This window comes from Clinocottus analis, unplaced genomic scaffold, assembly GCF_023055335.1.
Source record: "Clinocottus analis isolate CAN_PGR_092001 unplaced genomic scaffold, fCliAna1.0.p SCAF_22, whole genome shotgun sequence".
NCBI lineage: Eukaryota > Metazoa > Chordata > Actinopteri > Perciformes > Cottidae > Clinocottus > Clinocottus analis.
In genome coordinates this window covers 723,504-735,350 of record NW_027175954.1, presented here as the reverse complement: position 1 = coordinate 735,350, position 11,847 = coordinate 723,504, and the positions used below count along the sequence as shown (strand labels likewise).

The 11,847-nt window shown below is 45.9% G+C and overlaps 1 protein-coding gene across 1 annotated transcript; it reads right to left on the bottom strand.

Moving 5' to 3' along the window:
• Positions 1-554: 554 nt before the first annotated feature.
• On the bottom strand, positions 555-10,240 carry txndc11 (thioredoxin domain containing 11). The gene is made up of 13 exons (XM_068588676.1): positions 10,003-10,240; positions 8,679-8,775; positions 8,369-8,488; positions 7,945-8,042; positions 6,800-6,929; positions 6,584-6,677; positions 6,317-6,429; positions 6,002-6,205; positions 5,135-5,852; positions 3,945-4,138; positions 3,688-3,800; positions 3,428-3,508; positions 555-2,817 (listed from the first exon to the last, which is right to left on the bottom strand). Exons 1-13 carry the CDS (start codon positions 10,125-10,127, stop codon positions 2,271-2,273), a joined length of 2,634 nt encoding a protein of 877 aa, XP_068444777.1. The 5' UTR covers positions 10,128-10,240; the 3' UTR covers positions 555-2,270.
• Between the last annotated feature and the right edge of the window lie 1,607 nt (positions 10,241-11,847).

Genomic DNA, 11,847 nt, shown 5'->3' with positions numbered 1-11,847 from the left:
CTTGCTTGGTCGTAGTAACATCAACAGGAGGAAACTGCTGTGTATCTTATCAATTAGGGCTTTTTTCTCAATTTATCATAATTAAATAGTTTTGACTACAAAATGCCAGTATATGGGGGGAAATGCCCCGTGTAGCTTTAAATTATGGTTTATTATCACGTATTACAAAGAAAAGCATTAAATTATTACATTTAAGAAGCATGAAATTAGCAAACATTTGCCTTTTTTGCTTTTTAAAAATTACATCCAATTATTAGATTATCAAAATAGTTGCTAATAATTTCTTCTGTCGATTTTTAATTTCACCTTAGAGACATTTATATGCAGCAAGTCTTGCAGGTCGGAACAATGTCGCTTTGCATCTTCGCACTTTGAAAAACTGCATTTGGCTTTTGGCTACATGAGCAAAAACAGAATATTTTTGATTGTTGGTTTTGTATATCTTGACTTGATAACAATAAAAAGAAGGATATTCAAGTGACCCTGTGTGTGTGTCTGTGTGTGTGAGAGATTGTGAGAGAGTACACCCCTCCACAGAAAAACACTGCACGACAATAAGTTGAAAGATTTTTAATCAGTAAAAACAGGTGCAATCTTTCACATGTAAACAATTGCAGCATTTCATTGTTAATACCTGAATAGTTACAAAGAAATAATATTTTAGTGACTTGAGGATTCCTGTAAAAATAGATCAGTTCAACAAAAGACCGATATTCCTTAAAAAAACCAGAATGAAAGAAGGTTTTTGCTAATAGTTTAGTGCTCAGAGCTCACCTGCAGGTGGGCGAGCAGGTGCCACGTCTTCAGTACTAAAAGGGCCTCGGCTCCATCTCTCTCTCCCTGCAGCCAGATTCTACATCGATACCGGAGTCAAACCGCCGCACATCGATTCAGAAGCAAAAGCGCTGATGGGAAACATCGCCGCCGCCACCGTCTCTCAGCTCGTGGCGGCATAACGGTGGCGTTTATAGTGATACACACACACAGACAGACACACACTGTTCATTACAAACACTCCCCGTTTTGACCACGTTTACATTTCCTGGTAAATTTCAGTGTAATTAACTATATTCAGGATGTTGTAGTCCCTACCGCATTGCATTGTGGGATATTTATGTCTGGGTTTGGCTCAATGCTACATCTAATGTCTTGATTTTTTTCATACGGTTTCTAGCGTACTGAATGTGTGGAAATACAGAGAATACTGTAATAGAATAAAGCTCCTTTGGGTATAAAAACAACTAAAAACAAACATAACATGCGTCGTGTGGGTGAAAATCATCTTCCATTCATCGTCTACGGAGCAGCTCCAGACTTTATACTTGATAACATCCCGAGTTTGAGACTTACGTTTCTGGTTTCTGGCTTTAAAAAAAGGGAGAAAGAAGCTCATGTTGACTCAACTTTAAATAAAGGAAATAACATATTGGGGATTATTCAATTTAAGTGGCGTTCTCCTTTAAGCTAGGAATCAAAACTTCCTCCGGCATCAATATTTATTTTTTAAAGGTAGGCTTTTAATGTGAAAAACATCAGGAAGTGTCACACTGATCAGAAGGAAAAGGCAAAGAAAGGAACTGGAATTAATTAAGAATACAAAAAAAAAAACACATGAAAAAAATGTATTTCTCTTAAAGCGTGGTAGAATTAGTGATGTGGAAATTATACTGCTTTTTGTGAACGGTTGCAGTCAGCTACGAGGTATTTAAACCCCCTGAGACTAATCATTTAAATGAACGGTTCCTCTGAATGTGGAGAATCGGGCTGCAGGTCTGCGCAGAACATTTAACTCGAGTCACATCTTCACCCTTTTCGACAGAAATGACATTTTTGAAAGCACAGTTGGCACTGAAGATCCCACACTAGTGTATTCCTACGAGTGGATAAGCCGTCTGACACGACAGCACCTCGGAGTATTGTGTGTCTCTCACAAACTTTGTCGTTTCCCCCTCGCTACCATCCACCTTTTAAAAGTGTTTCCTTACTTCTGTCTCGACTTCGCAGCGGTCTTACATTTTCTTGGGACAGACGGCAGCTGACATTTCATCCTCATTCGCTCTTTTCCATGATAGAAATGATCAGGTCACATTGCCCCTTGTGTGTGTTTTTTGTTTTTTTTTACCTGACATCCTCCTTCAGGCTTCGCTTTGACCTCCACATCTCCGGTAAAAAATAAAAAATAAATCATAATTTTTCAACAGTTTGAGTCAGTTTTTCATTTCCTGGGCCGCTTCCCTGCGTCTCTCTCAGGTCTCCTTGGAGTTCTGTGGTCAAGAGGCCATATGGCTTCTTTTGGGTTCGGCCTCTCTCCTCTCGCCGCCCGGCTGCTCTTCGGCGTCCGTCCTGTCCTTCAGCGCCCTCAGCAGGACCCCGAGCAGCGCGTTGTCGCCCAGCAGGCTCTCGGAGGCGTCGGCCAGCTCCCGCAGCCGCCTCGCCGCCTCCCCGAGCTGCCGGCTTTTCCCCCGGTGCTGCTCCTCCAGGCTCCGCCGTTCTCGCCGCAGCTCCTCCGCGTTCTCCGCCGCGTTCTCCGCCTCCGAGTCCAGCGCGTCGTCGTCGCCGCCGTCGTACGGCGGCCGCCGCCGGCTGTCGCGCCGCAGCTGCGCCAGCCGCTGGGAGAGGCGCTCGCGGGCGTGACGCAGCGCCTCCACCTCCCGCCGGAGCGCCAGGAACTCGGCGCGGGGGGCGGCGTCGGGTCTCGGGCCCTCGGCCGCCGGCTGGTCGGCGTTCTGGGCGGAGCCGGCGTGCTGCAGGATGAAGCGAAGCAGGTTGGGCAGCGTGATGGGCAGGTCGGCGGGAAACTTCACGCTGGCGTGTTTTCTGGAAGAGAGACGGAGAAACACAGCGGAAAGAGTGAAAACAGAGATTCATACAGATTGCGGTGACATTTTTGTCGGCGACAATAAACATGACGACACAGTATTGAGGTTGTTACTGAACACAAAAGTTTACTAGACACAAATTAATTTATTCTCTTTGTTAACTACTTGTTTGTTCTATAAAATATTAGAAATATATCACAGGTTCCCTGAAGCCCACGGGTACTTCAACATAATCCACGTTGTGTCACTAACGATGCAAAAACCTTAAAATATTAAGAAGATAAGATAATAATAATCTGTTATTAGTCCCTTAGTGGGGAAATTACAGGATTACAGCAGCACTGCTTACAAGTAAAGAAGATAAAAATCAAGTAAACAGTAATAAAAAACATAAAAAAATAGCAGTACAAAGAATATTAAATATACAGATGGAATACTATATTTATAGTATTTAAACATACTTAAACGTAGTGGATATTACACCAGGAGATGAATTAAAGTTTTAAAAACCTGCATATTCTTAAGCGTGGAAAGCCATAGATCTAAATATACAATTTGTTTTGTTTGCTAAAAGTACAACACCATCTCCAAATGTTTGTGTTTCTTACCTGTATTTGGGAAACAGAAGAATTGAGGGAACGTGATCCACCATGAACTCCCAGGGAAGATCATTACGTGCAACATTCACCCTAAAAGAAATATGGTTATATTATTATTATTAATAATAATAAGGTTAGACCAGAAAACTAATGTTGAACTGCTGAAAGTTTCTTTTCCACTGAAGTTAAAACTATCACACAATACATACATAGTACAGAAAATACTCATTAAAGCTGCAACACGTGCATCAAGTCAAACATGAACACACCTGGCCACAGTGATGGTGCTGTTTCCCTGCAGTAGCCTGGCCAGCTGGATGATGACGTGGTTGAGAACGGAGCAAAACCCACACCACTGAGTGTAGTAGAACAGCAGCACGTCCTGCAGGAGAGCGCACACACACACACACACACACACACATTTATATTTGCCTCCACTGTGTTTCCAGTCCGTGGACTCGATACTGAATCCTTCAAACGAGTGACGCAGAAACATCGAGAGTGAAAAAACACAAACGGATCTCACCTTTTGGAGATCCATGACGGAGGGCAGGAAGGAGGACGTGGTCAGCTCTGTGATGAGGCGTGGCTGCGAGTGCTGCCTGGCCTCCTCCTCCTCCTCCTCTTCCTCCCCTCCTGCTCCTCCTCCCCGGTCTTCTTCTCCCACCAGGTGTCTCTGCAGGAGGCTGTACGGAGCGCTGAAGTTCCTGATGAAGGCCTCTTTAGGAACATACAGAGCGTCCATGAGAAACATGACATTGCGGATAACCACGACATCATCGTTCACGCTGCAGGAGCCAAACGTTACGTTAAAACACTAAACGTTGTAGGAACACCACCCCCCTGTGCCGTGGTGAGGACTATTCCCTGGAGAACATCTGCACGTGCTCGGTATGCAAAAGAGGATGAAAATAAGACGCGCTCTGCTGGTGTGCAGAGTGAGCGGAGCTGCTGTCGGCCTCACGTGTCTTTGTTCAATTTGCACTTTTGTGCACAGACTCTGAATCTAAACAGACACTAGAATCACACATGAAGCTCCCGACTCAACGTTTCTCATGAAATGTTGAGTGAAATGTGTTGACAATGTGTTTCTAAACTGTGGCTGCGTCAAACTTAATGTAATGTAGTCCACGCGGTCCAGCGGGTCCTTAAACTACACGTCGAAATCTAAATTTGGGGTTCAGCAAAACTGATTGAAAAGCCTGTGATACTGCACAATAGACATCAGGATGAGTGGAAACTCTCATATGTTATACAAACACAGAATAGTGGATTTCAAAGGCATCACTTTTATACTATAAACTATTGGATTGTAGATTTTTACTCATTTGTCTAAATTTTTTTTGGGTCTAAAATTATGGCGAGTGAATCATTTTGACAAATTTCATTGACTCAAGAGGAGTGTGGGGTTCATGTGCTGAAGGAAGAGTGTTTGTTGGACCATCACACAGCTCCTGAACCCCCAAATGTCTGGAGAAAGAAGGTAAGATTTGAGCTTTTCCTTCAAGCTTTCTTTTTTTTCAGTCATTAAAACAACTGTCATTTAGTGAGTGCCGCTGAGTGCAACGCCACGAATATCTTGTGAAAGTGTGCGTTGACGCGATTATTGCATCTCAACTCCCCCTCATGACCTTCGAATGGGCCGTTTGGAGCAACTCAAAAACTCTTTTTTTCCCCTCAGGCGTTTCCATCGAAGCCTCGCCGTCCCGGCCTTACCCAGAGACTCGGTCAGCGTGGCCTCCGGGCTGCGCTGGAGGACGTAATGAACCTCGTCCTCCAGGTTCACGATGGTGGCGAACGACCCGTCGTCGCCTCGGGCCCCGGCGTCCCGCTGAGGGGAAGCGCTCCCGTTGCCCTTCGCCCCGAGCCTCACCGCCAGAGGCCAGTTCAGCGCCACGTCCAGCAGGTAGAACCTGAGCGTCCTGTTGGTCTGACACCGCAGCCCCGTGATGCCGTCCGCCGCCGGCGACGGCGGCGTGGAGGAAGGAGGAGGCGAGGCGGGCGGGCGAGGAGCCCCCCGCGAGCCCGCCTCCTCTTTGGCTTGCGATTCGTTGAGTTGAGGTTCGGCTTTGCCTTTGCAGCAGGCGCTGTACTGACTGAACGGGCTGTAGCCGCTCAGGAGGTTGCTGCAGCCCGCCGTCGCCGTCGCGGATGCGGCGGCGACGGCCAGCCGGTGGAGGCCGCAGTGTCGGAGGAAAGGCGAGCGCGGCGCGTCTCCTCCGCCGCGAGCCGCGGGGGAGAAGGAGCAGCGAGCGGAGGCGCCGGCCGGGCTCGACGGCGACAGGCTCAGGCAGAGCTCGCACACGCTCGCACTGGACTCTGGGAGGAGGACCGACTGGCAGCACCGCGAGCGGGAGGAGGAGGAGGAGCTCGCGTCCAGGCCGGAGGGGTTATCGTTGTCACAGGAATGGTAACGCACGGCAATGTCGGCAACCTGAAAGACAAAAGAAACTAAATGTTAAAATGCTGTTTAGCGAGAGCAATAGGACGCTGCGCGGTCGAGGCGGTTGTAACCAGAGTCGAGCGCTCTCAGAGAGTTAACTTCCTCCTCTTCGTACCCTCTGTGTTTGCATCCCTGCTCACCTGCTGTAGCACCAGACTGGGTTTGGACCAGAGTGGATTGTGGGGCAGGAACAGCAGCAGCGCCGGGCCTTTAGTCAGCTCACGCTCCAGGAGGCGGGACTTTGTCCCCGGAGGCTGCAGCCACTGGAGGACGGTCTCGTGGTGCTCAAACACCCAGCTGCAGATGGCCTCTGACGTGAAGTTGCGTTCCCGTCGAGGGAAAATCTAAACAAAAAAGGCACACAGGCGAGGTGCCGGCGCAAATACATTAGTATACGTCCAGAATGACAGTAAATAAAAAACATGTCCGGCGTCAATCAGCGTGTCACGGCTCACCAAAGAGGAGTTGAATCTCCTGTAAAGATAAACCGCTTCATCTTCTTTCAGCGAGATGGCCTCGGCCACCTGTCTGTTGGTCACGACCCCAAAACGCACGACACCACGGAAATCTGCACCAGAAGAAAAAACAGAGAGACTCAGGGACAGAGACGGAGACAGAGGCCGCATGTTTTACCCGTCGTTTAAAAACAAACGTCATTTCTAATCTAAACTGACATACTTGAATTGACACGATTAATAAAACAACGTGCGATCGCTTCGTACCCCTTTTGAGGGCCTGCAGTGCGGAAGACAGATATGTGATGTACCCGGGCGGCTGAGGAGAGGCGTTGAACTGGAAGAAACCCACCACTCGAGGCTGCAAACGCACAAGGAACAACCAAATAGACGACTTACTCAGACACTCGGATCATTTCAACAACAGTCAAACGCTCCAGTTGTTCCCTTAAAGACAGCTAACATTGGTATAATCGCCAGTACCTCGTGATAAGAGAGGAACTCTTCCAGCGTGGCTCTGGATGGGAGGTAGGTGAGCGGCGTGATGACCCGCAGAATAAAACTTTCGACGTACGGAGCCACGAACGGGCCTTTGTACTCGATCGGCCCGAAGCTGCAGCACAGAAACACACACAGAGAGAGAAACAGCGCGATGGATCAATTGGGGCGATCAAAGTGCAGTTAACAATGAAAAATAATGACATAAAACACTCACGTTCATGGGAAGGAAGCCGAGACATGACTTCCCCCGCACACAAAGACATCTAATAATTAAGTGTTGCTATTGTCGAGGGCGTTGTCTCCCGCTGCGTAACCTGATCCACGACACGCATCAGGGCTAAACAATGCTACTCAACAACGTTTTAGAGGAAATATTATCGACTAAAATACAACAAACACAGCCAGTGATGACGGGTCAACGCTCGAGTACAGCGGTTCTTCATAAGAGCGAGTACTTAGCTGCTTTTCTATCACGGTAAATGTCATATCTTCGGGGGTTTCTAACTGTTTGAAGATGTCACGTTATCGATGAAACGATTAATCAATTATTCAAGTATAATGGTGAGCGTGCCCAGCCCATCGGAGTGGGCACCGCCTCGCTTCGCTGCACGTGGTCTTTTCTCTGTCTTTGTCTGTGCGACGCTAAAGAGGCAAAAGAAAAAGAATCGCAGCGACCGAGAGAGACCATCTTGCTCTGGGAACACAGCAGCTGTAACGCCGTCTTTAAGTCTATAAATAACAAAGTAAGCTACAGCCACTGTCCTCTGTAAGATACTGAATACACCACACACACATTAAACCAGAGCAATACATTAAAGCTGTCAAAAGACAGCAAAACAATACAATGCAAGCTGACTGGAAAGCTGTTTTAAAGCAGAGAGTTGTTCGGCTACTTAAAGCCTTTTTATTAGAAAGTCAGACAGGAGAAAAATGGGAAATACATAAAAAATGTCCACGGCCGGACCTGAACTAACGGCACACTGTGATTCACAGTCTGAAGCAAGGTGCCTCTCTCGACTATGTCCCACTTTAAAGCAAGTGAATGACGATTTAAAGGTAACTTCATCAAACCACAGCGATCCCTCCATCTGAGGCCAGAAGGTCACGTGAACGTCGACAGGTCTCACCTTCTATAAAACAGATGGATGATCGGGAACTGATAAAAGCGGTTCTGCTTCCTGCATTTCCCGTGATTCCACCAGCAGTTAACAGCCACAAACTGCACCTGCGTGTGTGTGAGAGAGAGGGAGTTAAACACGTAGAACCAGACCAGAGCATTGTGTGTTATCCCTTCGACAAACAACAAACAGTACGTCGTATTAGGATTTAATCCGTCTCATTTACAAAATGGCGCCCCATAAACCATCTTCATATAAACTTTTTCTTTGCGTTTCAGAGGCTTCTGATGTTCACCGTCGAGCACGTTACTAAAACCATGAGCCTCGGTTTCCTGCCTCCTTATCAGTGATCGTCCGATTGGGGCGGGCTGGTTGCTATTTTGGCCGTCGGCACACCTGCGGGACGCCTGTTGTGTACTCAAGTGTCCTGTACCTGTTTGGCCAGGTTCTTCGCCACCTGCTGCACTTCCTGCCGCGCGGCCATGGAGTGAGCGCACCACGGCGCGTAGAAGAAGATGAGGGACACCTCGGCCACGCTCCTGAGACGCTCAACCTGCAGAGGAAATGTGTGTGTGTGTTGGATGCTTTAGGACAATGCAAAAAAAATATATATACATGCAAGCGAGACGGGGACAGATGGAACCGACGCGAAGCAGAATTGAACTCATTCAACATGCACGCGTCGCAGTGTGTCTCTCCAGTGGAGGCCGACTCTTCATCAAAGCTTCGTCTGTGAGTCTCACCTGGTCGAGCTGGCCCAGGTAGAGGTCCACTACCGGGGCCTCGGCAGAGAAGAACCGCACCGGAGGCCGAGCCGCTGCCACCACATCTTTAGCGCGACTGCAGAACGAAAGAGATTGCGACGTCAAAGCAGAAAAATCACAATGACGCCGACGTCGTCGCACGATGAGCCGAGAACATTTACTACTTGTTTCACATTTTAACCTCACAGCTGAGACGATGAGATAGAAGATGAGTCTGTGTCCCTTAGTGCTCCAGTGGTCTGTCAATTCATGAATGAATTGACAATAATTGTTTTATTTTATCTAGCAAACATTGCCAGGAACTCTCTGGTGTGCTGCGTTTTATTGTTGGAAATTAAATCTATTTATGTTTCGTAACCATTGATCAGACAAAACAAACAATTTGGATTCCAGGAACATTTGACAGCCAGCTTTTCACAGTAAATAAGTCTTTAATGTATTTAATATCAGCTGTCTGACATAATAAAGACCCCACACTGGTTTACAGCTGAAACTGAGGATTATTTTTCATATTGTAGTTTTGTTCAGGAGACTTTTTTGTTGTTGTAAATTCTTTACATAGTAATGAAAATAGCAAATCCTTATGATTTAAGGAGCTGGAACCAAAGGATGTGTGTCATTATTGCTTTATTAATAAAAGCCAAATGATTGTTTCAGCTCTACAAAGTTTGGCTGGAAATACTCTCGTACTTCTACTTCAATAATGTCACTTTTAATGTACTTTTCAAACTTGCAATGAGTACAATTACAAACAATATCGCTGCTTTTACTCAAATGAAAAACTGCTGCAGTACTTATTCCACTACTACCGGATAAGAAGCAGGATGCATCTCAGCTCATTTGCCAGAAACATTTGCACAAGTCGCAGCTGACGTCACTGTGTGTAAATGTGTGTTTACTGCAGAGTTATGGTTATTACACTAGTGTCATTATCCACGAGCACAGACACCAACACCTCACTGCAATGAAGAAACTTAAGGAATGATGCACTCTCCTGTAGTTCACTGTCTGTTTAAACGGTTTAACAGATTAGTGAGTTAGTAAATAAATCCTCTTATCCGTTTCAGATCAGCTGCACAGCATAATTAAGACCCCAATTAGTTACAAGTAGCCACATTATAATCAAGAACAGCTCATTTCAGAGTCCCTAAAAGCTACAACAACACTTCTATCCCGCAGCCAAGTCGCCAGTAATGTTCGGTCACCAATGTCTCGCATACACGTCAAACAAACCCACGAACTACACACACAGCGTGACCAGACGCGTGTTCCCCGTCCACGCCACGCGCCGTGCTTAACTTACCTGCACGTGAACCTGACGGCGAGTAAGAGCAGGACGCCGAGCACGATAGTCCCGCAGAGAAGACCAGGTCTCCGGGCCATCAGAAACAGCACCTGCCGGAGAGACTGCCGCACCCGGCGCAGCATTACAGGCGGTCGGCTCCCCGTCCCATTTATACGCCCCGGCCGCTACCCAACGCGTCCATTTGCCTAACGAGGGGGAGGGAGGCGGGGAGGACTGCTTCGACAGGTGGGGGGTGATGGGGGGGGGACCGGGGGAAGAGTTAACCTGGATTGGACATGAGTCCTGGTGGTGTGTAAGGCACGTAAACGATTCAAACGCGGTCAAACCAACCTTTCTTCCCCACGTAGACTTTTCACTTCCGCAACAAATGACGTCAGGGAGAGACCGCGAAGTGCTTGCGCGGCCGTTTAAGAAAAGTTAAAAAAAAAAAAAGGCGCGCGGTGTGTTTGTTAACGGTGGTGAAATAAGTGACACAATTAAATGTGTTGCTTATGTAAATAGAGTTTAGAATTATAACGTTTTAATGAGTGTTTCTAGTTTTTTTTTGCGTTTTGGGTCGTTCGTGCTTTTTTTAGACGGTCCCTACGGTGTTCTGGCGACTGAACACTAGAGGGCGCTCGTTCTTCAGCTTTCAATCAATGGAACTTTATTTACACAGCAGCTCTCTGCCATAACCCTGAAGACAGCCATCCTTTATATTTGTATTTTATTGTATGTTGTTGGATTTAGCTAGTTACTTCATCAGAAGCCTGGCAAAAATATTTTAGGTCTTTCAAGTTTTAGTGAGATTTTATTTATTTAGTGAAAATTCAAGTTGTATTATTTTCCAACTGTGTGGGAAACACATTTATATGGTGACATTCTCTTCAGTCACTTTCAGTGCAATACACAAAAATATTTTTTTTAAAGACAAAATGTACATTACATAGAATATGTCACTGATATATAGTTTGGACTTCATAGAAGATTATACAATATACATTATGTAAATAAATTATTGCCACGTGTCTTATAGGATACACAACACTGCACCTGTGCACAAAGGACCTATGAAAAGTAATTGTTTAATAGATTAATTTACCTCCTCTCGGGGTGATAATCATCTGTGTCTGGACAAAGTGTTGCGTTGCTTAGGTGCATTATTAATACAATGATAGAAATCCACACAGAATAACATTATTTAAAAATCTTTATTTTTCCTTTTGTCATTTTAGAACGCTGAAGAACAAAATCACAGTGTCGAACTTTTAAGTGCAAATGAACAACGTAAAAAAAAAAAAGTCTTCCATCAGCTCTTCCCATCCATCAAATGAAAACAGATACTGCGAACAAGATGTTTCTGAATAAAACAAAACATTTTAAAAAGTGCAACAAAATGCTTGTCGGCAGTTCCAGCAAATAAAATAAGCTAGGAACACTTTCCCCTTTAAAATCCAAAAAAGAAAAAAAGAAAAAGAAAATAACATCTGCCTCAGCGTCTCAAATTGAAGAACATACGTGTGATTTCAAATGTCAGTGCCACATGAAATATGAAATTAACTCGGGGAATTCCCGGAAATGCGCTTTCGGTGTTGACCATTTGATCGTAAAGTCTGTGTTTTTTTGTTCACCGCAAACTTCAACATTTGACACATGTCACAACGACGTCGCTGAACCTCGTACGCGGCGAGACAGCCCGAAACCCCGCGCCGAGCACACGGGGGAAACTAATTAAAAATTTCATGCAGAATGAGGATTTACATACACTTGTAACTGCTGCTGCATTCAAACTGATACTATTGAGACTGGCTGTGGATAACATGCCACCAAGACACATGATAAAAGAAGAATTCATCAACACTT